Source organism: Hibiscus syriacus, unplaced genomic scaffold (assembly GCF_006381635.1).
Source record: "Hibiscus syriacus cultivar Baekdansim isolate YM2019G1 unplaced genomic scaffold, ASM638163v2 tig00110206_pilon, whole genome shotgun sequence".
NCBI lineage: Eukaryota > Viridiplantae > Streptophyta > Magnoliopsida > Malvales > Malvaceae > Hibiscus > Hibiscus syriacus.
The window spans coordinates 1,221,110-1,247,047 of record NW_024062627.1 but is presented as its reverse complement, the minus strand read 5'-3'; the positions used below and the strand labels follow the sequence as shown (position 1 = coordinate 1,247,047).

The window sequence follows — 25,938 nt, the reverse complement described above, 5'->3', positions numbered from 1 at the left end:
CCTTTCTTCAAAAACTACAGTGAAAAACGATATACTGAATGAGAATTATATTGAAAATTATTTGTGTGTTTGTGGTGAAATGGATGAACGAATTATAGGGTTTTGGTTTGGGTTCATAGATATTTACATATTCACAAACACGTGCAAATGTTGTAATATTTAGGGGACAAGATTACATTATTCGAGGGTGTAAAGTGTTTCAAGTGTCCTGTCCAAAACCAATGGATGCTGTTGAAGTAGAATTGGATATGAACTAAGCCACCGGAAGGGATTTTTTTTCAGATACTTCTCTCTCTCTCTCTCTCTCTCTATATATATATATATATATATATATGAGTCTATAATAGTATAAAAATCATAAAGATCATTAAATTTTGTTAAAATAGTTTTATTTATCATTGAATTTTTAAAAGTCACAAAATAGACATTAAACTTTAGATTTTGTTACAAATGGATATCGAACATTAAATATTGTTAAGATGTGATGTAGCTTATTAAATTAATAAAAAAATTATTTGACCCCTCAATTATAAAAATTCATTTTGATATCTATCTATCTATCTATCTATATATTTAATATTTTAAGTAATAATTCTAAAAAATATAAAATTTGGATTTTTTTTAAAAATATGATGATAATTTATTTTTTAAAATAAAAAAATAATTTAAATTTTTTTAATTCATCAAAAACATCGTAACTTAAATAGATAATCAAAATAATCTTTAATTTTTAATAACATATCAAATAATTTATATGATACAAACTCAATATCTTTAATATGGAAATAAAAAAATATTTTTTTTTATTTACATCTGTTTTTTTCAATTTAATGAACCTATTAAAATTATTTTAATTAAAATTAACAATAAAATAAAATTTTAATTATAATTGAAGGGGCAAATGAGATATTACTCATTAAATTAGAATGACACTTCACCTATTTAATGACAATTAGTGGTATTGTGCTCATTCTGTAACAAAATCCGAAGTTCAATAAAAGTTTTGAAAATTTAGTATCTAAAAAGACTATTCTGATATAATAATATAAAGTAACATGTACTTTTTATGTGAAAAAAACGAAAGTTGGAATTATTTAAAAAAAATGTGATAAAAAATTGTATAATTTTAAAAATTTGTAGTATAGATAAATATAATTTTAAAAGTTTTGAACTTCTTATATTAGAGTTTAGAATGATATTTCAGATTATGTAGTTATATTTTATTATCATTTTGATAATTGAAAGAAATTTTGATTTAATTTGACATCTGGATTTTTAACCATAATGTACGTTATCCTTGATTTAAATAAATGTTAATTATATTTTAATTTAGAGGTCTCCTACGGAAGCTGCTCTCAATCTAGTGTTGGGAGCAGCCTACTATCTTACCTCCCCTTACCCCATTACATATGGAATAAGGGACATCCATATTTTAATTATATTTTAATATAATTAATGTCATTATTATTATTATTATATTTTTAAAAGTCATAAATTCAAATTATACTCGAACAATCAAATGAAAAAGAAATGAAATTAATGATTTTGGATGTTGGGCTTCGGTTACTGTGCTTTCATCTGTCATTTTCGATCCCCATGTTTATACGCTCGGCGTTTGCAGTCTCCGAGCATTGCATAAGTAAACAAAACCAAACGTAATCATTGTCTCGGGATTATCAGAGACACACACTTTGACTGGAAACTGACTAATGGGGAAATGGATTAAGCTCATTTTCTTTTAGATAATTACATTGTAAATCGAAAGATGTTTGAATTATCTGACAACCTTTAGAAGATGTTTGGATGATTAGAAGATAATAGTCGACTAACGATGGTAACTTATTATTATTATTATTATTATTTTCAAGGGGCAAAATGATAAAATATTTTCTTGGGTAACCAAAATAAGAAAAGTGGAAAGACTTGGGGATAACTGATAAAACATCTTTGTCCATTTCTTAAAGATAAAACAGAAGGAAGAAGTGGATTGCAATGTTATATTTCTTCAAGATCAAAATGACTGACAGATTAATGAGGCTACGAGATTAGATGATTAGTTAGGGGTTAGGTCCATATTAAATTTACTTGTTGAAGAAAGCTTTGATTTTGGAAAAAGAACGATTCTGCGAAATTGCTCATGAATTCCATGGGATTCTGCATTTGTCAGAGTCCATGCTGTGGAAGAAGACAGCATAGGGTAGAAGCTGTAAATTTCAGAGGCTATGGAACCTACGCCTTTCTATTATCAACCAAAAAACAATCCTCTTCACATGAGTTCTACTAAATTACTGCATGCAAATTTTACCAACATCGCAATAAAAATAGATTATTAGACCGAGAATCGGATCAAGAAGCTATATACCGATATATTTTTACATTAAGGGTAAGGTAAAAATGATTATAGTCGACTATAGGATATTGTTATTTTGAATTCCTCACTATAAAAAGTTATCAAACTGTCCTCTAGTTGCAAGTAGTTGTTTTGTTGAGTCATCTGAATATGAAAAGTTATAAAATAGTCAATCGACTATTCATATGTTTCAAACTCGTCATTTTTCGTTAAAAATTTGACGACGATATGACCTAGACGTTAACTTGCTACTGGATATGATAAAATATGATTCCAAAATCACAAACCACTATATATCTTAGTTAGCGTGTTAACGTCTAACTCGGGCGACCGCCATTTTTTAATGAAAAATGATGAATTTAGAACATATGAATAGTCGAGTTACAATTTTGTAACTTTTAATGCTCGAGAGACTCAACAAAGCAGTACTCAATAGTCAGGGGGATCACTTGTGTAATTTATCCTTAAATTAATTACAACACACCAAATAATTTGAGTTATTACTATAAATAAAGAAACATGAAGGACTGTTGTGAATTGTTTGTGCTTATGTCTAATTTTACATGAATAAGTGGAGACATGTATTGCGTTCCATTTTTTACCTTACCTACATGCCGTAAAAATTATTGGACGATTCAGCGAAGATATAAAAAAAATGAACAAATACTACCTCGTAATCACCTTATATTAATAATAATAATAATGACAAAATCCATACACTCCGGACAATTATAATTTCTTCATACTGAGTCGATTATAGATTGGTGACGTGATATAAATTATCGGTTATAAATATATTTGTTGCGGCTCAATTTAAGCAAAAGGATTAAAATAAGTACGGATTAGGATGGAACAGTTTCCATTAACAAAATTAGTTTGTATATGACCATATTTTGAGCAATGGCACAATTGGGATGGTGAATGGTAATTTTGAGCAGAGGCGGAGGTGTGGTTGGGAAAAGTTGGATGAGAATATGGTCAGGTTTTGGTGTGTTAAATCTTTAAGAATTAGTTTAAAGAGGATATTGACAACGATTGAGCCAATGTTTCACAATACGACTAGTCGCTATAAATGGTGTGAATGACTCTGCCATTTTGGACACTCCCCATTCTCCTTTTCCTTTTCCTTTTCAAATAAGTTTTAGCTTCAATAATTGAAGGTCAATTACCATTTTCTTTTGCCCTAATCATTGTCTCTTAGATTCCATTCCTTCATGGTATAATATTTCGGTCACAACCTAAAATGTTATGAAGAAGTCAAACCTAAAATTTTATAAAGAATATAACATTTTAGGTTCAACCGAAAATGTTACGAAGAAGGTAACATTTAATGTTGCGTCAAACCTAAAATGTTATAATCTTTTATAACTTTTTTAATCGTTTATTTTCATCGTATTTTAGCCTCAAATTATTAGGTTGTACTGCAGAACTACCCGGATGATAGAGCACCCAACATCTAAAATGGAATGGATCCCTTTATAAATATTAAAATATTATAGGATAATAATATTCGAAACAATTTTTTATGAATAAGATTAATGATATAGATTTAGTTGTTTGATGTCTTTACTTTTAAAGGGATATTTATATAAAAAAAATATTGTTATAGTTTAATTTTAAAGGAAAACGAAGGTTCAAGGTTAGATTTGTTGAGTCTGATGTATTTCTCGCTGAAACAGATACAAGATTTGCGTTCTAGAGGTTTAGGAAGAATTAATTATAAATTTTAGGGTTCAAAAATCGACAAAGATGATGGTAGATGTCGACTGACGGTGGTCAGTGATGTCAATAGTGGGTGACAATCGACGACGTAAAACTTTGGTCGAATTTAAGGTTTAAATGGATATTTTATGTAAAGTTTAGATGTCAAAATGATATGTCAATTAAAGTTTAAAGGTCAAACAAAAAACTAACCACTTTTAATTAACACGCAGCATAATTAAGCTAAGGAGTTAACGATTCGATGCTCAATATATAATAATTGATAATATAAATCATTAATATTTAATAAATTGATAAAATAAATGACTTAAATAAAATATATACCTCTTTATTTTTGATGAGTAAAAGTGTAATTAATTTTGGTAAACTACAAGAATGATCCTTTTTGTTTAAGTTTTATATATTTTTCCTCACTAAACCTAAACAATATAGTATTTAATCAGTTTTGTTTTTATTTTTGAATAAGTTTTTGTTTTCCACACTAAAAACTCAAAAGCAAGAAATTGGTCAGTTTGGCATTGATTTGTTCTTTCTCAAAGATGAGAGGCCATTTGAATTCACTGACAGTGAAGAATCCGAAAGATGTACCAAAGGCAATGAAGAACACAAGCCCGAATTTTTAATAGTGAAAGAAAAAGACCCAGAACTAAGTTCAAAGATTTTACCTCACTGAAAAATTAAAAATTGGAAGAAGCAGATGCAGAGGCAGCAACGACAGAGACAACAAGGAAATATAGATAGAAACAAGCAAGTCATGTTAATCTAATGAAGAAAAATAGATGGTAAAAATCAAAGCACCATTAAAATTGAACTTACTAGCTATGTTTGCAGAAGGTTGAAGGCATACAAGGAAGCAATGAAAGGGCAAAGCTGATTGAGTTTCAGAGTACAATGGGGAATTAAAGAGTGTTGATGCCTTTATACCAAATCATTAATGGCAGAAACTTAAAACATCAGCATTTCAGCATGGGATATTCAGATTCACTTTATGCAAATAAAGTTCACAACAGATTATCGAGGTGAATTTATGTCCTTTTCACCGAAGTTTTCATTCAAACACCTTAAATGTTGAACGGTAACCGACCGCCAAATATGATTGTGCATACAGAAAATCCATCAAATGGCGCGGAGAAGAGAAATATATTAAAAAAGGGTAAAGTATAGTAATGGTCACTGAACTTTTCTAAAGCTTTCATTTAGGTCCCTCAACTTTTAAAACTTGCAATACAGTCCTCCAATATTTATTCCGTTTGCAATATGGTCCCCGACGTTAAACTTCCATTAGGGGTGTTCAAAATTCGGTTTTAACCGAATTAACTGACCGAATCAAACTAATTCGGTTAATTCGGTCGGCCACCGAATTAGTTCGGTAAGGGAATAGTTAAGGTTTTTTTGGATATTCAGTTAACGGTTAATTCGGTTCGAAATTGGTTAATTAACCGAAATAAAATTTTAAATATATTATATATAACATATGGGCTCAGCCCAAACCATTTAAAACTCAATTAATAATTTAAGATTCAATAACTTTTACACCTAAATCAATATTAATTAATTAAAAAAATTATATAAAATTTTTATTTTATAATTATATATTATTTAAATTAATTGTAAATTGTTTTTATGAATTAAAAAATATTAAATATATTATATATAACATATGGGCTCAACCCAAAACATTTAAAACCCAATTAATAATTTAAGATCCAATAACTTTTAAAACTAAATCAATATTAATTAATTAAAAAATTTATATAAATTTTTATTTTATAGTTATATATTATTTAAATTAATTATAAATTGTTTTTTTTGAATTATAAAATATTTAATTTTTATATAAATTAGAAAATTTTAAAAAATTTCGGTTAATATTTTCAAAAAAAAGTTCGGTTCGGTTAAAGAAAAAAAAAAGTTTGGTTAATTCGGTTAATGGTAGTTTGGTCGGTTCGGTTAATATTTTCGAAAAAAAGTTCGGTTCGGTTAACGGTTAAAGAAAAAAAAAGTTTGGTTAATGGTAGTTCGGTCGGTTCGGCCACCGAATTAACCGAATGAACAACCCTAACTGCCGTTAGTACGTTTGCAATATGGTCACTGAAATTTTCAGACACTTTCATTTAGGTCCCTTAACTTTTAAAAATTACAACACAATCATCAATTTCATTCTAAACCCCAAATTCCTTTTCGATCTCGAATTTTCTTTAGAAAATAAATATGAAAATTTTATCTTAAATATTGCTATATCATAGTCTTATAAAATCAAAGCTTAAAGATAGCCTACAAAACTTATTATAAGAGAAATAAAAGAGAGAATAAACTTTAAAAATTCAGATACTAAATAAAAAACCACGAAATTCCTTCCAAATAAAGTCAATAAGTTAATGAATAAAATAACAATTTCATTATGATAATCCCTAATAATTAATTATGGATTATAGATCTTTATACTTAATGCGTACATGTTCATAATTAATTAAGGATTATAAAACTTTAGTATGTACCTATTTGATTTGAAATATGCTACTCTTTGTACTTGTGTAAGTATGATAATCCCTAATAATTAATTAAGGATTATAAATCTTTATACTTAATGCGTACATGTTCATATTTGACTTGCACGTTTATGTATGTGAACCTTATAAAATAGTATAGAATAAATGTATACTATTGAATTTTATAAGTTAAACGTTCAGATTGCTTTTGTGTGCATGTTACAAGTTTCTTTATTCGCGATAGGATATCAACATTAATGGAAGAGTCTCAATGAATCATTTGAGTACGATAAATGATTACTTAAGTGGGCATATAAATATTGAAATATTTTAGTTAAGTTTGTAAATTTATTTGTATATTTTTTTCTTTCAAAAATAAAGGAGCTTCGTTTTTTTGTATAAACAATTTTTTAACTTGAAAATTGTACGGATGTTGAACATATTTCATCATATTTCATTCAACGGGTTAGTGTCTGGTTCAAACGACCATTATTTTTTTAATATAAAGAGACAAGTTTGAACATACTAATAATAATGTGATCATTATGTAACTTTTAATAGTCGGAGACTTGATAAAACAAAACTCTTAAGACGCCATTTTATAACTTTTAATAGTTGGAGAGACTTTATAAAATAATATCATGTAATTAAAGGTCATTTATATATTTTAAGCATTTTTTAATTGACTTGTAAACTAGCAGTATTTTATATAAACAAACACGATAAAATAAGTAAATGCACCTTAAATAGATACATCTCCTTTGATGAAAGAACTTTTCTAAAGGAAATTCAAGATCAAAAAGGAATTTGGGGTTTAGAATGAAATTGTGGACTGTGTTGCAAGTTTTAAAAGATGGGGGACTTAAATGCAAGCACCTGAAAAGTTCAGTGACCATATTACAAACGTACTAATGATAGTGTAACGTCGGGGACCATATTGCAAACGAAATAAATGTTGGAGGGTTGTATTGCAAGTTTTAAAAGTTGGGAGATCTAAATGAAAACTTTAGAAAAATTCAGTGACCATTACTATACTTTACCCTAAAAAAGAGTAATTTGATAATTTGTCCTTAAAACTATTTTGGGTTTACATAAAGGACTATATTAGTATTTTATTTAAAGTTTAGAGGTTAAAATAAAAATTTAACCCTTTTATTGATGTGCCGTATCATCAATTTAATGACACTCAATGTTTTAGTGACAAAACTTATCAAAACATGATGTAAGTGATCAAAAATAACATTTTTTGAATTCGGTGAGTAAAAGTATACGAAAAAAAAGGTAAGTGATCATTTTGGTAGTTTTCCCAATAGTTTAATTAAAGCATATTTATAGTTGACTTCCTCCCTATTATAGTCTCTATCGAGTATCGACACCATTACTTCCTAATTCTGCCCTTTTCCATATTTTTCCTTAATTTTCTATTGGTATCTTTTTTTTGTTCTGCATTCCTGTTTCGGTAATTGAAGGAAGAGGAAGGCGAAAAAAGAGAATAAAAAATATGGAGAGAAATCAAAGCTCCAATTCCAAGTTGAACATAGCCATCATACACCCAGATCTTGGCATAGGTAATCATTTAATTTTCAATTCTTTGTTGTACTTCGTTCATTAGTGTTGTTCTTGTTTATGAAAAAAGGAAACTTTGAGGTAATGCTGTTACTTCCATCTGTTTGTTTGCTGAGAAAAATTTATGGAAAAATTTTGGGGGTGGGGTTGAAATTTGGTGGATGAATAAGTTTCAAAGTTTTGATTTTTGAGTGGAGAAGGCTTATTCTTGATTTTTGGATTATTGGGATTATGAGTTTCGCAACAAATTAAATATCTTTCCAAGTAAAAAATTGATAAACATTTATGCTATTACTCATCTGTTCGGATTTAAAAGGTGGAGCTGAAAGATTGATTGTTGATGCGGCTGTTGAATTATCATCCCATGGGCACAATGTTCATATTTTCACAGCTCACCATGACAAAAATCGATGCTTTGAGGAAACCCGTGCTGGTAAATTTCTTTTCCCATTTGTTCTTTCTATGATTTTAGCCACTTGTTTGTGAAGTTGGGAGAAAACAGATTGGAAAGAGGGCCTTTTTTTTTCCAAATCATAATATACATTTTTATGTTGATTCAGAAAACGTAGTGCATATAGCTTATTAAAACTAATATCAGTGAGTATACTTATCAATTATAGCTGAGCAGGAACATAGAATTCGACTTGGTTTTGTTTCATGTTAATCTGCATATAATGCTATATAGCTAAGTGGAAGAATGCCTGAAAATTTAATTCTACCTTTTGTTCATCGTTATTCACTGCTCCAACTGAAATTGAACAACACCCTTTTATGAAATCCAGGTATCTTTCCAGTTACTGTATATGGCGACTTCCTGCCACGACATTTTTTCTATCGTCTTCATGCTGTTTGTGCATATCTTCGATGCATCTTTGTTTCACTTTGTGTGCTGTTCATGTGGCCATCATTTGATGTTATACTAGCAGATCAGGTCTCTATTGTTGTCCCATTGTTGAAACTTAAGCGGTCAGCCAAGGTATATTAAATCAATTGTTTTCATTTCTTATTGATGATATCTGTTGCGATGGCTTTTTCACAGTGGTCCTTTTTATTTATTTATTTATTTTCCAGGTTGTATTTTATTGTCATTTTCCAGATTTGTTACTGGCTGAACATACAACTTTCCTGAGGAAGATATACCGGAAACCTATTGATTTTTTAGAAGAACTGACAACAGGTAAGCTCTGCATCCAGTCTCTTTCTTTTTATGCATTATGGAATATGGAATAATTATGTTCATCATCATCATCTGGTTTTCTGCTATGTTTTGGAAATTGGAATTCAGGAATGGCGGATATGATACTCGTTAATAGCAGATTTACTGCATCTACCTTTTCAAAAACATTTAAGCGTCTTCACGCACAAGGAATTAGACCAGCTGTTCTTCACCCTGCAGTTAATGTGGACCAGTTTGATGAGCCCCATTCTTATAAGTAACCAACATGCTCGTACATCCCTTCATCACTTTTTTTCTTCTTCTCGGCACTTGTTTAAACTTTCATCTAACATTTATTCATTCCTATAAAACTTCCCACCATAAGTGCTCTCTGAACTGTACTTTTTGTTCCTTTGGCCAGGTTGAATTTTCTCTCCATCAATCGTTTCGAAAGGAAAAAGAACATAGAGTTAGCAGTTTCTGCTTTTGCTGCGCTCCACACCCTTGAAGGACATGTTAATCAAACTTCTAAGTTGGCTTATGCCGACTTAACGATTGCCGGCAAGTTTCCTTCCCATTTTAACATGAGTATTACTATTTTGTGCTGGCTGATGGATTTTCTAGGTGGATGGAATTTAATCATCATATTATTTTCTATGGTGAATTGGGGAGTACTTCGACTAGGATTCGTGATTTATAAGTGCAATATTTTTGATGAAGTTTGCAATGCCCGCGGTTGCGCCCTTGATGTTTTATGATAGCCTACATTGCGCCCTTCGACTAGGATTCATGATTTATAAGTGCAATGTCAGAATAAACTGGTTAAAAAGTGGGGTTAATGTGAGAGCCATTCATAAAACAGTCACTCGTGTATGCCGCATTATGCGAAAGGAACAATGTTGCTAATATGGATTATGAAATGGTTTATTCTTTCTCTTTGTTCTTCATGTATTGCTTTCTACAGAAAATGACTCATGCGTTTCTTCTCTTTATTCCTTCAAATTTCAGGTGGATACGATAGACGCCTAAGGGAAAACGTAGAATACTTTGAGGAACTGAAAAACTTAGCGGAGAGTAAAGGAGTTTCTGATCGGGTTAATTTCGTTACATCTTGTTCAACCGCAGAAAGGAATTCGCTGCTCTCTCAGTGCCTTTGTGTCCTTTACACTCCAACAGTATGTTGGCATCCATTAATTTAAAACAATTTACAAGATTGATGCAAGAAAACTAGGTTTTAACATGCAAATATTTTTTCCAACCCAATGTAGGATGAACATTTCGGCATTGTTCCATTAGAGGCAATGGCAGCGAAAAAATCAGTTATAGCTTGCAACAGCGGGGGTCCAGTGGAAACGATAAAGGACGGGGAAACAGGGTTTCTTTGTGATCCAAGTCCAAAGGACTTTGCTTTGGCCATGGCTAAACTCATTCAAGACCCTGAGATGGCAAGGCGAATGGGGGAACAGGCTAGACAGCATGTCAGTGAATCATTTTCGACAAAGACATTCGGCCAGCGTTTGAATCAGTTTCTCCTGGATGTTGCTAGAACTAAGCAGGACTGATAATGGGGGGGATACACAATGATGCCTGACCTTTTTTGAAAACATAATTTGACAGACAATCAACATTGTTGGATTTTACGGCTACTAGTTAATTTTTATCTGTGTTTGTGAATCCCAAAGTATATATTATCATCCATTACAATTGTTGTTTTGCAAGCATACTCCTGTACGTATCAATCCCTACTCGGCTCAATCGTAAACCGAACCGGAAATATCACATCGAATGATCGAAGCACAACTTTGATGACAAACATTCCACCAATATAATTCATGCAATTCGTTTATGGATTTTACATTTTAATCTTAATTTTATTTTCGAAATCAAATTTAACATACGATTAAGTCAAACATTCAAACATGGACTAGATTGAAAACCATCAAAATCTTAAGCACTTATTTAATCTAATTATTTTCACACATATTCATACCACATACATATACATAATTATACACCTACAACAATAAATCATAACTTAAAAATTTACAAATATATGTCGGAACCGTCTTTCGGGTGTGCCCGGAATTGGGCTTCGACTTGGATTAAATGAATTGGAGTCGCCACCGACCACTTTAAAACAAATTTAGGTGGGTCGGACACCATCTTACATGATATGCGTTTTACCAGAAACGTGTCGGGCTCGGGAGTCGGTTACGGTCAATGAAGGATTAGCACCCTTGATCCGCCCTTTCGGTACCAATTAATTTTTCGGTTGTCTTTGAATGCGAAAATTGAAAATTTAAATCGAAATTTAAAACATTCAATTCAAACAATTTACCTTTGATTGACTGAGATTATTACTGAAAAAGAAATAACATTAGATAGAAAAATAAAAAAATGAATATAAAAAGGCAAAAACATAATATATATATATAATAGTAATAAAACATAAAAATGAATAAAAGGGCAAAAAGAAATAAAGATTAAGAAAGTAAATCAAAGTAAATCAAAGAAATAAAAGAAAAAATGAAAAGAAAAGAAATCAACAAAATATAAAATAAATAAATGAATAAAAAACTATTTCAAAAGTAATAAAATAAAAACGATATGAAGTAAAAATAAAAAAATGTTAGTACTAATTAAAACATGCTAATAATAAATAAAATAAGACTTTGGGGTCAGATTGCAAAAATGTGAAATATAAATGGGGGACCGATTTGAATCAATTGAAAATCCAGTGGCCAAATTACAACTGGTGACCGAATTGCAAAGCGAATCAAAGTACGAGGGACGACAGAGAGGATTTAAAAATCTTCTATTTGCAAAATGGTCCCTCGTATATAAATGCCCAACCAAGCCCCTTTCCACTCCATTTTCAACATTTTCTCAGAAGTTTTATCTCTCAAACGAGAGAAGGCTCTCGACTCCTCTCCCTTGGTGATTTCCGGCCGCCGTAAGACGCCACCGCCGGCGGTGGTCGAAAATACTGAAAACCCCCCAAAGCTCCCTCTCAACGCTCTCAACCCAAATCTGAAGCCTAATCACCAATAAAAAAATCCCCACCGACGTAGATCTAAAGAAAACCTTTCGGTTTTCTCACCTTTTCCGACGTGGCTCTCCAACGACTCCTTCTCCGAGGACTTCTTCGGGGTTGTTTTCACTTAATTTGCTTGATATTTGCTGTGGGGCTTCGACCTTTGGTGTATGTGTTCGATGATGTTCTTTTTTGTGTTGTTGGCTACTGTTTTTGTGGTGCCGTTTATCTGTGTTTGGTGGTTTTTTGGTTCTGGTTTTTGTGATGGGTTCCGTGCTCTTGGTTTGGTACTGTGGTTATTTCTGTGTTGTTGTTCGTTTCGGTTTACTATCGAGGATGGTCTGTTGTGGTTTACTGCTGGCCAGTCGTTCTCGTTTCTTGTAACATCCGCAATACCGGGTTAGTGACCAAATTGTAAAGTTTCAGAATTTGGTGACTAAAGTAGAAGAATGAAAGAATTCAATGATTATTTGAATATATATTGAAGGTTATTTGGTAATTATTAAAGGAAATTAAGGGTATTATGGTCATTTGACCAGAAAGATTTTTATAATTTTTTAAGGGTAATAAGCACGTATGAAGAAGAGTCCAGAGCATTCTTCAGTCTTCTTCTTCCTCCTCTCCACCGTGAAGCTTGGTATAAGGTAAGTGAGTCTTTAGTTGGTTAATTCTTTCGTTTTAAAGCTTGTTTTGATTCTTGGGATATTAAGAAAGATTAAGGAAAGCTTTAGGGGGCTTAAACCTCAAAGATTAACAAGTTATGAGAAATTAAGAAAAATGAGTTTTTAAGTGAATTTTTGATATGGAAGGAGTTAATAGATTGTGAAGTTGAATTTGACTTGTCAAGGATTAAATTAAGAGGTAGGAAGTGTTAGAATTGGAATTAGAACACATTGGAAATTTGGTATGATTTTTGAATCTTATATGGAAGATAGAATTTTGAGTTTAAAGAAGGGATTATGGAGTAGAAATGAGTTTAAGTATGTGTATGAAAGTTAGGAATATTAAAGGGAATGAAGTATGATGTGTTGAGCTGAAAATGAAGGATTTTCGAGCTCAAAATATGATTTCTGGGCAAGGGGAATCGGTACCCATTCAAGGGGAACCGATACCCCTTCAAACGAACAAGAATTTCCAGTATGTCATGGGGGAACCGATACCCCATAGGGGGGAACCGATTCCCCCTAAAGGAAAATTGGGAATATGGGTTTAATAAGTTCGTTTAAGTTGCTAGTATCCAATTAAAGGTGTAGGTATCTAATGATTGTCACGAAATGTACATTTATGTAGATTCTACGCATAAAGAAATTCCGGAACGTTTGGCAAGTAAGATCGATCAAGGGAAAGATAAGAGATTGGAATTGGCTAGTGAGGCCAGGTGAGTGCATATTAGTTAGTTGATGGTGCTAAATGGAAACAAGACTTGCGACAAGTCTATTTCCTATGTTAGAATGCATGAATATATGATTATACGTATATGAATGACATGAATTGTATGTATGCATGAATATATGTGTTGACATGCTTTTGAATGTAATGTTATGAGAAGTATGTGCTATATAAGGTATATATATATATACATATGTGAAACTGAACTATGTGACTGCATGAGAAAGATATGAGCCATATGACATGATATAGGTGACATGAGAAAGCAAAGTATGAGATATAAACTATGTGATCATAGTAAAATATAATTATATTTTACATGATAAGTGAAATAAACTGGATAATATTGATCTATAGGATGAAGTGAAAATAGTACACCAACTAGGGGATTTGAACATAAATGATAAGATGAACGTATAAGATAAGCTAGATGGGAAAGAGTCATAGGTTTAAATAAAACTATAACACATGGGTTGAATGATAGAAATTTGTGAAGTTATATGAGAAGATTATAAGAGCTATAAGAAATTGAATTAAGTAACAGATTAGATTATATATAGAAATAATAGAAGTGAGATATGTTTATAAGTCTGCCCTAGATGAATACGAAATATAAGAGTGCTATATGATTTATATTAGGATAATCTTGAGGATATATATATATATAGATAGATATGAAATGAAATGAAATGAGTTATATGAATACCCAATTATGTGATGAAATGGTGAATTACCTGAACATGTGAATATATGTTTAAGAGAAGGCATACGATTAAGATATAAGCAATGTGACTATAAGTATATGTGCTTTAAGTGATATGACTTATAAGTATTTCTATTATAATGTTACATGATATGTTATGTATGTTAAAGGAATTATGTGATGGTATAAGAATTGATAGGAAATATATATGTGAAAACAAGTATATGATACGAGACAAAACTTATGACTATAAGCTACGTGAAAGTGTTCTAGGTGTTTCGATATTATATGAAGTATATGATCTTATGTGAACAAGATATGATAAGTATGTTTATGAATAAAGGTGATTGGGTGAGAAATGATAGAAATTATATGAAAACATGACATATGTGACATGTGAATTATATGGAAATGATCTACGGGTAAGTGAACTACGTAACTATGTGATCATATGAAAAGAAGCTATGTGATACGTGATATGTGAAAGTGAATTACAAGTTTATGTGTATATTTGAAATGAAATAAATGATAACGCCCATGTTATGTGTCATGAGAGCTAGGGGTATAGTTGGCATGCCAAGAGTCGAGGGTTTATTCGGTTCTTTAGGACATATGTATATCCTTTGGAACCTGTGTGAAGTCTTGAAAGACACATACTTGATCCATAGTATATGTATATGATTCTTAAGGAATTCTACGTGGTCCTTATGGACATCATTCTACGGGCACTACGGTGCAATTCTACGGGCACTTCGGTTGCAATTCTACGGGGCACTTCGGTGCATTTATACGAGCTGTGGTGACAGCATAGTGCACAACCTCTATAGACTCACATATCGATAGTTCTCACATATGTACATGGGCTAATCCAGAGATATGAACCAATATAAGTTAGTGGTATGATAAATGCTATAGAAATGATATGATGTTATGTGTGTATAGTGTTTGATTGAAATAGTATGTGATTATATGATAAACTGTTAATGATGAATTATGTGTATGCATGTATTTACTGCAATTAATCTGATATGATTTTATACGATATGAAAAATGCATGAACTTGCTGTAACATGATAGAACAACCCATACATGTATCAATATAGGTTTTAAAGTGCATTATAAGTGGTTATGCCTCACTAAGTCTTCGACTTAGCGTGTGATTGTTTCACACGTAGGTTTCGAGAAGAGTAAGGAGTGATGCGGAGCAAGACAGGTCAGTTTTCCTTACCAAAAGATCAGATCAGAAATATTTGATAAAGTATGTTTTTGGTTATGTATAAAGTGTTGGCATGTAATAAGTCATTAAGTACGAGCACTCTGATAAAGTCTGTATTTTGTTTTAAATAAAGTTTTAAATTTCCCGGGATTTTTCTTAAGAGTCAAGGTTTGAAAAGTCAATGTGACACTTCGGACTCGTATCCGGGTCGGATACGGGTTGGGGGTGTTACATTTCTGGTGGTCGGTGTGGTGGTACCTCGGTATCCCCCTTGATGATATCTCTGTTGGTATTTATATAGCCCCCAACAGGGCTGTTTCCGGTGATGACGGGGTCGTTCCCGTACCTTTCGGGTCTAACGTTCGTGGTTGGCCGGCCATCCCGGGATGGGTCAGCCCCGGGAATCTCGGCCGGAACATCTGACCGTTGCGTGCTTGACTGCACAGCTCCCCTGACTTGCGCCGCCTGTGACATGTATGACTAGGGTTTCCCAGACCCTGAACCGTATCTTACTGCTGGGCTGGTTCAGGCCCGTTATTTGGACTGTTATTTGGACCCGTTTGGACCCTGACAAAACTAATGAATGAAATTAAATTAGATTAATAAAATGAAATGAAATAAAATAAATAATAATAATATAGATTATATAATATATGTTTCAAAAAAATATTTTTTAAACTATATATTTTATTTAAAAACGTTTTCAAAACTAAATATCATATAGTTTTCAAAAATGATTTTAAAATATTATATAAGTTTTCCAAAATGTTTTTTTTAAACTATATATAAATTTTCAAAAAATGTTTTTTAAAACTATATATTATATTTTCAAAATGATTTCAAAACTATATACTATATAATTTTCAAAATGTTTTAAAACTTATATATTGTACATAAGTTTTCAAAAACGTTTCAAAAAATTATATAATATATATTTCAAAAAAATATTTTTTTGAAAACTATATATTATATTTTTCAAAAACATTTTCAAAAATTATACTATATTACTATAATAAAAATAAATAAATAAAAACCCAAATTCGGACGAAAATGAGTGTTTACAATATAATCGAAAATAAATGAATCCTTGATATCAATTATATTATTAATGATTCATATATATTAGCTGTTACGAATTTAGTTTGAGATAAATTTAACTCCTTAATTTTAAATTAATTATAAGATAAGCTGACAATAATTTGAATAGAACAACTCTAACCATTTTTTGATAGTTTTAGGAACGACTCCTAACAACAATTCTGTCAGCAACAATTGAATTTCCACACGTCTTCTACAACCATGCGCATGTCACTCCATTCTCCAAGGCTTGGCTTTTACTTCAAAAATCATGGAAATCATATGGACTATGGTGCATCCAAGTCCTACACGTAACAACATATGCAGTGTAAATAACTTTAAAATCAATACAATTACCTATTTTAAAACATCACGTACATGAATGGGACGAAGGAGACGGGAATAATTGTTTTTTTTTTAAATTTTAAATTATTATATATTTTAAATATCTTTTTATATTTATAATTAATAATCTATTTTCACCTCTAATATAATATCTTACAAAACTAAAGTTGTAGTTATAAGCAATGGACGATTGGAAAAGTAATTTTTAATTCATCATCTTTTTTCTCAAGAATTTAGCACATATGTGTTTTAGTTGACACTCACGTTTAGAAGGCCTAACAAATAAATGACTTAGGGTTTAATAAAAGAATATTATTATTATTATTATGGGTAAGTAAAAAGTAATATTTGTTTAAAAATAATTCTTAACAATTTAACATTGAATGTTAATACCTTTGATATTAATGGTATTAGAAATCTGAGAGTTTGAGACCCTAAGGAACAACAACATTTGATCTTTACCCCGCGCATCCACTCAACTCTTTGTCGGCTAAAACTTACAATTCAATCACAGTTTTACGTTTTAATATACTTCTTCATTGGGATTGTGGTTGTGGTCCTCGTGGATGTCATTAAACTAATCATTTTCTATCTATATTATAGAAATTGATTCCATTGAGTCGAGTATAATTATAAGGTAATTAAATCTTTTTACATCGAATACTTAATGTATTTGAAAGATTCTAATCTAAGATTTGATTAAGCTAAAATAACCCGCATGTGCATGAGGCATCAATGTGTGAATCAGACTAAGACTCCATCACCACCGCCAAATACCTTACCCACTATGTTCCTTCTTCACCTTTTACCACCAAGTTGGCATCATGCATATTATCAACATAAATAAATTGAAGGTACGGTCGTATTCTTTAAAAATTTAATATTTCGTATAATTTAAGTTTTTTTATTGATGTTTTAATTTGTATCCTTAAATTTTTTAATCATAAATTTTTTATTCGTATTTTTAACATAAAATCGTACTTTCATCTTTAAAAACACTTTCAAGGAAGCATTTTCTCCTCGTTGCAGCAACAGAGTCCAGATAGAATAATTCAATAAATTATATATACACACGCAGACATTGGTTGCTACTTCTTCACAAGTTGGCAATTAGCGCCCCCAATTCCCCACCCCCAGAGGAAAAGATAACCTTAAACTATATATATATACACACACAAGCACGCACAAGTTCTTCATAAGTTATACAACTATCGCCCTAAAATTCCACATATACAGCAAAACAATGAGTTTAATCCATGCCTTTTTACTTTCAATTCTTGGGACATTGGCATCTCTTGTCATGTCCCGGACAATCCAGGAAGCCGCCATTGTTGACAAACATGAGCAATGGATGGTTGATCACGGTCGAAAATACGAGAGCAAATTAGAGAAGGAAAAGCGTCTTGATATATTCAAGGAGAATTTGGAATATATTGAAAGCTTCAACAATGGTGGAAATAGGAGTTTTAAGCTAGGCCTCAATGAATTCGCCGACATGACACAAGATGAATTCATTGCGGCTCAAACCGGATATAATAAGATGCAAGAACAAGACTACTCCACACTGTCCAAATCAACATTGTTTATGTACGAAAAGTTCTCGGACGTTCCGATTAGTTTCGATTGGAGGGACCATGGTGCCGTCACTCCTGTTAAATATCAAGGCAGATGTAGTAAGTGTTAATTTCTCCACCAACCTTTGTAAATAATCCATGGTTTAACAATTTGATCTTTATATTTGCAGATTGCTGTTGGGCGTTTTCAGCTGTGGCAGCCCTTGAAGGGATAATAAAAATAAAAACCGATAAACTGATCTCTTTATCCGAGCAGCAGCTGCTGGATTGCAGCAGAAATGGAGTAAACCGGGGCTGCAAAGGCGGACGGATGATGGATGCTTTCGAGTACATTACAAAAAACCAAGGGATAACCACTGAACAAAGCTATCCATACGAGTCAAAGCAAGATGCTTGCTACACCGAGAAACACACAAACAAAGTGGCCACCATCAACGGCTATCAGATGGTGCCCGCTAACGATGAGGAAGCGTTGCTTAAGGCGGTCGCGAATCAACCTGTGTCAGCTGCACTCGATAGCCGTGGACGAGACTTTCAATTTTACGCCGGTACCGGAGTGTTTACCGGAGAGTGCGGCAATGAGTGAATGAGCTCACACATGGAGTCACCATTGTGGGATATGGGACAAGTGAAGAAGGTTTAAAGTATTGGGTGATTAAGAATTCATGGGGGGAAACTCGGGGTGAAAATGGATTTATGAAAATTCAAAGGGGTGTGAATATAAGTGGTGGTTTATGTGGTATCGCAAAGATACCTTCGTATCCAGTGGTATAAGTTCATGTAATGGAAATATCTCTACCTATATAATATATCTGCTAAATGAAAATATTAGTGGTATCGCTTGTTTGATTTTCTGGTGGAATGGTATTGGTTTATATAAACAAATAATTCCAAATAAAAAAAAAATCTATAGTTATTAATTATTTGTTTTGTTTAAATAATTTAAAAATAAATTATACTAATTTCACTACAAAATTGATTGTTTTTTATAGCATGATAAATAATTTAAGTATTAATTTTATGATATTGTCATTGATATCTCATTTGTTAAAAAATAAGTATGAATATTAATTAAAAAATAAGTATTCCAATTCAATTTATTATATTTATAATGCTAATATTTTTTTAATCTTATTTGAAAAAAAATAATATTTTATTCTATTAGATCGATTATTTGTTAGTTGTTAAAATACAAGTTTAAACCTCAAAATTATTACTTTTAATTATTTTATTTATGCATATGAATATATGAAAAACAAGTTATCAATAAAATAAGGCTAATTATAATTTAAAAATTAAAATATTTTAATAATTCCGAGTTGAAGTAACACTCGATTAACCTAAAATATAAACATTAAACTTAATAATATTTTAAGTCAATTCAATTTATTTATAGCCCAACGTGAAACCCATAATCATTTTGCCACCTGAAGCTCTCCAAGCCCAAACCTTGTAAAGTCTTTTGATTCTCAAGCCCAATGGTACAATTTGGCTATACAGGCTACTAGTCACGTGCAAACCCGAATAATCACGTGCCGACAGAGAAACCATTCTCTCCCCATCCCTATATTTCGAGAGTAGTTTCTCCAACGCTCACAGGAATGGGGGAAAATCAGCGCCGAAAATCTCCAAATCTGACTTCAAACCTTCATAAGAATCGAAAAAATGTCCCAAATCGAAACCCTAGGTATCCTCGACGAGATCCAAGCTCTCATCTCCGATAAACTTCAAGTAGTAAGTTCACTTATATTAGGTTTTATTTGAATTTGCCTTCACTTTCACTAATTCTTCGGATTTTTGCCGATTTTATTGATATTTTCCTACTAATGTAATTTATTCTTTCCCTCTCATGGTCTTAAATTCATGGGCTTTCTTCCTTTTCTTATTTTTTACTAATTTATTGCATGAAGTGATCTGGGTTGGATTAAAATGGAGCTCTTTTGATTACTCAGGGAACTTGCAGAAATTTGTTCCTCTTCCGTTCTTGTTTTTTTTTGTGTGGTTTTCTATTTTAGATTTTGGGAATTGAAAAGAAGCTGGTAAGTTTTGAATGTGAAATTTTCTTTGGATTTACTACATACATTTTATCCAAAACAAAAGTTTTGAATGTGAAATGAACTGAATTAAGCTCTGCTTTAAAGTGTTCGTTTATGTATTTTCATTGTAAGAGAATAAATCTTTCAAGGTAGGGTATTAAATTTTTTGGTAGAAATAATTCGTTGTTTGCACATGATAAATGAAGAATTTGATAAATTAATATTTAGGATTAAGGCAACAACTGGAATCTCCTTGTCTTATTGATTTTCACACTTAAAAGAAAATTGCCTTACAGGAATTTTATAATTTGGGGTCTGTGAAATTACTTTCCTTTTGTTTGTAGGCTAGAAATTTCATTATAATCTGGGAGTTTATAATTTCCTTTTTTTTTCATATGGCTCAAAATGAAATATCCTTCAGGTGTCCTACAAGTGGTTAAGTCGTAACTTTCTGGTCTCATCCAATGTCGCAAAGAGGTAATTCCCCCCACAAAGAATGTAGTTTGTAATGATTATGTTTGCTGACTAATATTAGTCGTGCTTATACTTAGATGCTTGCCGAGTTTGTTGAGAAGCATGGAAGTGGGTTAGAAGTTGTATATAGTTTGTCTGGCTGGTTGAAGAACTCTCCATCAAACTATCATATTCAGCTCGTGACAGGGCCTAAACTTTCAGGTTAGACTTTCATGACAATTTCATCTTGTTCCACTTATTCTAATATGTATGCAGTTAAGGGTGTTTATGGCTTTACATCGTGCTTGTACAAGCTACATGACTGTTCTTGGAATAAATGACGTATGAGTATAATAAGGAAGTAATAGGCAAAGTGATGGATCTCCATAATAATTTTATCTTGTTTGGCCACTAAAATTAGATAAGGTGATTAATGACAATTCTTTTTTCCTTTATTTCTTGCAGAAGCCAAGCAAGAATATGACGGCAATTGCACAGTTCATGTGTATAGTGTGCAAGCTTGCATCCCAAAGGACCCAGCTGCAATTTGGAATACTGAATTTATACAAGCTGAAGAGCTCTTCAAGCAGCCTACCACAGTGGATAATTGCTTGAGAGATAATAGGTACCCTACTTATGTAATTGATCATAACTGATCATTACAGCTAGGGAAGATAAAAGATTTCATGTTGCGTTGACGGTTACTTCATGTTTCTTAGTTGTTGCTCGTCCTTGTACTTACCATTGAGATATTTTAGTTACTTATGTATACATTTAATGAAGGAGATTTTACTAGCATGTTTCTTTCCAGTTATTCTTTTTTCAGTAGCTGTTCATATAAGGGTAATAAGAAATAAATGCAATGTCCTTTTGGTTCAGGGTGACAGGAGTGATTGTGTGAATTCAAGATATGTAAGCTCGTTGTCTTGGCAGGATTTCACATGTCAGTTCTTTGATCAGATAAAAATTTAGAAATTTCTATCTGTAATGTATATCTTTTTTCCTTGTATGTTTTCTTCAGATTCTGTGGGATTTCAACTTCATTTGTCAAGCGCAACATCGACGGAACTACTGCAAGGGTTGCAACTGCACAGCCAAATAGTGTGGGAGTCTCAGGACTGTCTAAAAATACTTCTTCTCATACCAATGCAGCTTTACCATCTCAACAAAATAAGGTTCAGCAATCAAGCTCGAAAGTTGCTCAGCAGACTCCCATTGTGATTAAAGATACCAAAAGCGACAATATCAGTGGAGTCCATGGTGTGGCCACCAAGCCTTCTGATAAAGAAAAAGTTACTTTCTTGCCTTCTAATGAAAGGAAAGGCCAGAATGATAAAGGTTCCGCTGGAAATGGAGGTTCATTAGCAAATTTCTGGGATCGTGCATCTACTAAACCAAAGACCTGTACTGTGCCAGCAGATAACAATGGTCCCATCCAAAAGTCCAACGGTTTGTTTCCGTTTATTCTATTACTAGAGTTTCTTTCATATTTGAATTTTCTAGTGCATTCTATAAATCAAAGCAAATTTTTATTAAACAACCTAGAGCTCGAATTATTTCAGTGGTTCTGCTATTTAAAATTTTGCTTTTCTACAACATGGTTTTTATATTCATAGCTACTTCTTTTCTCATTTATATAATTTCTTTTTAAATTATTTGTTACTGCAGGTGCACAAGTTTGTGCTAATGAGCAGCAGAGCATGAGAACAGTGACATTGATGCTCAAGAAGTTAATTTTGGGAAAGCTTCTAACAATGAAGGCAATAGGAAACGGAGGGTATTTTTCGATTTCTCAGATGAAGATGAGTATGAAGACGCTGTCAATCTAGCGCCACCTGATCCCCCTAAAAGGAAATCATTTTTAAATTCAGAACAAAATTCTAAAACATCAGCTCCAGAGAAACCGGTTTTGGTTGTAGACAAGCCAAACAAAGATGAAGCAAAGGTTAAGGAAGAGAGAAGTAGGAACGGAGAATCCAATAGATCATTGGGACAAGAAGCTTCATTTGTCAGAAAAAGCACAAATGGTAAGAATTCCTCTTCAGTTAAGCTTGACAGCCAGCTTCCTGAAACTGATCTAAATAAGAAGGATAAAGTTACTGATGACGCACCAAATTCGCCTAAAAGGAGGAAAGTGTTGAAGACACGTATTGATGACCGTGGAAGAGAAGGTAAATACAATCCCTAGCCTCGCTCGAAGAATGCTTTTCATTTTTATTATTTTCTGTTAGTGAATCCATTTAGAAATTTTATCACACGCTCGTTTTTACGTCAATGGGGATTTCATATTGAAAAAAATAGGGTGTAATCTTGACTTTTGTTATTCATTTTATCGTAGATATCATCTTGCTATATTTGTTTATCAAAGGTATACGCTTCTGAAGTTCCTTCAATGCCTACAATTTTGCTAATGCAATTAATAAATCTCATGGATATATGCTAGACTTAAGTTTAATCACTGTAAAACTTGAACAGTTGTACATCTTACCGTCAATGAGAAATATGAAAACTGGTGTTAATGCATGTTTATCTCCTGTGTTCCCCTTAAATGCACTTAATTGGAGTGAACAGTATTATTGCTAAATGAATATCTTATATCATCTTTTTCCATTTAGTTATGTTATTAGTTACTGAGTAGTTTGGGAAGGCAAGGAGACAGAAGTGAAGAAAGCTGAAAGTGACATGCAGAAGAAAGCTGGAAGTGGAACAACCAATGCTAACTCCAACACCGTCTCAAATACTAATAGCAGGTGATGCTACATCCCCCCCTTTTTCTGCTTGTTCTAATTGTCTTTTAGCATAAAATTGTGTATCCAAACTCTAAGGAGGGCAGAGAACAGAGAAAAGGGGCGAAGGAATCGTATATCTTGTTATTACAATGCGTAAACTATTTCCGGTGCTCGTTCTGCATGTCTGATTTTGTTAGTTCTAGAAATTGACATATTGGTAGGTTTCCATGCTATGCTGTCAATGAGAATACTTGCCTGCACTGAGGCCAATCTTTGTTCTTGTTCTCTTAGATATTTAATTGTTGGTACTTGGTGCAATCTAACTGTTTGAATCCTTGATGCAGGCCTGCTGCAGCCAAAAAGTCCCCTGCAGTTGGAACCACTGCACCATCTAATCCAGGAGGTAAAGCTGGAAACAAGAAAGCTGGAAATGCCAAGGATCCTAAGCAAGGAAATATTCTATCTTTCTTCAAAAAGGTTTGATCATCGGTATCAAGCTAGTTTTACCTTTTTCTTCCCTTTCTCTGAGCTTTGTGGTAATGAAAAGTTGCTTACAGACATCAATGTATGTTCACGTACGTTTCCATGGATTATCACTAATGGTAAATTGAGCTCAATGGAACTGTCTTAGTCAATTCAAACAAATGCTTATTCCATTTTATCATTTCATCAGAGAAACATAACAGTTACCTAATCAGCGTCAAAAGTAAAACACGAGTTAAAAGGTCACCTAGTTGACCCTGAGTTTATAAAAAAGGTTTCAAAGACGAAGAGGGAGTAATATACATGATTTATGTTCATCCTTGCACACTTTTGCATTCGAGCTTCAACTATCTCGGATCAAGTTTGTCGGCTCACTCAAAACATACTTGGGTAGTTCGTACTTGGCACCTGCGAAGATGAGTTGGTGCAAGGCATGTTAAGAAGAGATTTCAAGCTACTTACTGCCTTTGGGACCACTTAGTTTTGAGAAATAATACGGATAGTATACGTGTTGCACGAACTAAGCAACCTCAAGGATTAAGAGATTGTTATTATCTCTTAGAGTCTCGGGTTCAAACACAGTATATACAAAAGTATAAGAACGTTCATTAAATGATTGATTTTTTAATAATATTATTTTATATTCGTGTTATTTTTGTATATTGAATTAAGATATTATAAATATACTCTTATAAAGAGAAATATATGTACATATTACGCTCCTGGTTTCTTTTATGTGTTTAAATTATTATGAATTTTTAAATGTTAATAATTAATTTAAACATGTTTGTTTATTTGTGTGTCTGGTGTTATCGTTCTAACCATGTCATCCTGTTATTTCTCGCGTTACATTAATGTGATAAAGTATAATTTCTCAGTTACTCAAAGTCTAGATCTCAAATGAGTATAACAAACATTAATTATACGTAACATTAATTACTCAAACTGAAATCTTAACCATTATGAGAATTATACACAAGTCTTACCTTGGATAATTATATGAATGATTATTATATAATTTAATTAAATATGATTTTTAAAATATTTAATTTGATATGAAGTCATATATAACTTAATTAGAATTTAATTTTATAACACTTCAATTTAAATTCAAAGTGATTGTTAATTGTTTTAAATTCAATTTTAGTTAAACTCTAACTTTTTAGAAAAATGTAAATTAAATCCTTTAAAATTTTGAAAATTTTAATTTAAACCTCTAAATATTTTAAAGTTTTAAGTTGACCTCCAGCCCTAAAATTTATCTTCAAGTTCCGCCACTCCAATAAAAGTCACCAGCTTTTTTAAGTAATTATTAGATGCTAATTTAATGGTAAATTTATTGGCATTATATCATTCAAGAAAACACACCTATAGATTGCTGCAAGCAGGTACAAGTTCGTGAAGAAATATCTCGTCTTTCCTTTGATCGTTTCTCTTCTTACTCGAAGTCGTCACCATATCTACAACACTACACCTTACTGTTGTCAGGCTTCTTCAGGATCCGATATTGATGTATTCCGCTTTTGGAGGATCAGAAACTTGAGAGTTGAGACCCTCGTCTTCCCTGATTTTACATAAATTTCTCGGTCGTTGAACTTGGGTGCTGATGTCCCTTG

At 32.0% G+C, this 25,938-nt stretch overlaps 2 protein-coding genes and 1 pseudogene across 4 annotated transcripts; all 3 read left to right on the top strand.

The window, feature by feature from the left end:
- Positions 1–7,941: 7,941 nt before the first annotated feature.
- Positions 7,942–10,981, top strand: LOC120219440 (alpha-1,3/1,6-mannosyltransferase ALG2-like). Of its 2 annotated transcripts, XM_039216257.1 has the most exons (8): positions 7,943–8,129; positions 8,444–8,560; positions 8,910–9,103; positions 9,199–9,304; positions 9,413–9,560; positions 9,705–9,844; positions 10,292–10,458; positions 10,552–10,981. In XM_039216257.1, the coding sequence occupies exons 1-8, from the start codon at positions 8,063–8,065 to the stop codon at positions 10,843–10,845; spliced, it is 1,233 nt and encodes a 410-aa protein (XP_039072188.1). In that variant the 5' UTR covers positions 7,943–8,062; the 3' UTR covers positions 10,846–10,981. The 2 variants fall into 2 exon arrangements, with proteins under 2 accessions (XP_039072189.1, XP_039072188.1); XM_039216258.1 differs by lacking the exon at positions 8,444–8,560 and having other exon boundaries at positions 7,942–8,129.
- Positions 10,982–18,269: 7,288 nt separating this feature from the next.
- LOC120219436 lies at positions 18,270–19,442 on the top strand (annotated as a pseudogene).
- A 768-nt stretch (positions 19,443–20,210) lies between these two features.
- LOC120219437 lies at positions 20,211–24,409 on the top strand. Of its 2 annotated transcripts, none has more exons than XM_039216252.1 (8): positions 20,211–20,355; positions 21,079–21,134; positions 21,209–21,332; positions 21,576–21,735; positions 22,132–22,559; positions 22,779–23,281; positions 23,738–23,860; positions 24,184–24,409. In XM_039216252.1, the coding sequence occupies exons 3-6, from the start codon at positions 21,209–21,211 to the stop codon at positions 22,937–22,939; spliced, it is 873 nt and encodes a 290-aa protein (XP_039072183.1). In that variant the 5' UTR covers positions 20,211–20,355; positions 21,079–21,134; the 3' UTR covers positions 22,940–23,281; positions 23,738–23,860; positions 24,184–24,409. The 2 variants fall into 2 exon arrangements, with proteins under 2 accessions (XP_039072183.1, XP_039072184.1); XM_039216253.1 differs by having other exon boundaries at positions 20,232–20,352.
- Positions 24,410–25,938: the final 1,529 nt, after the last annotated feature.

Excerpts from the sequence above, each read along its gene's own strand:
- LOC120219437 (XM_039216252.1), top strand. The coding sequence starts at position 21,209 with ATGCTTGCCGAGTTTGTTGAGAAGCATGGAAGTGGGTTAGAAGTTGTA. Across the intron at positions 21,333-21,575 it reads GACAGGGCCTAAACTTTCAG|AAGCCAAGCAAGAATATGAC; the intron begins GTTAGACTTTCA and ends TATTTCTTGCAG. Across the intron at positions 21,736-22,131 it reads AATTGCTTGAGAGATAATAG|ATTCTGTGGGATTTCAACTT; the intron begins GTACCCTACTTA and ends TGTTTTCTTCAG.
- LOC120219440 (XM_039216257.1), top strand. The coding sequence starts at position 8,063 with ATGGAGAGAAATCAAAGCTCCAATTCCAAGTTGAACATAGCCATCATA. Across the intron at positions 8,130-8,443 it reads ACACCCAGATCTTGGCATAG|GTGGAGCTGAAAGATTGATT; the intron begins GTAATCATTTAA and ends CGGATTTAAAAG. Across the intron at positions 10,459-10,551 it reads GTGTCCTTTACACTCCAACA|GATGAACATTTCGGCATTGT; the intron begins GTATGTTGGCAT and ends AACCCAATGTAG.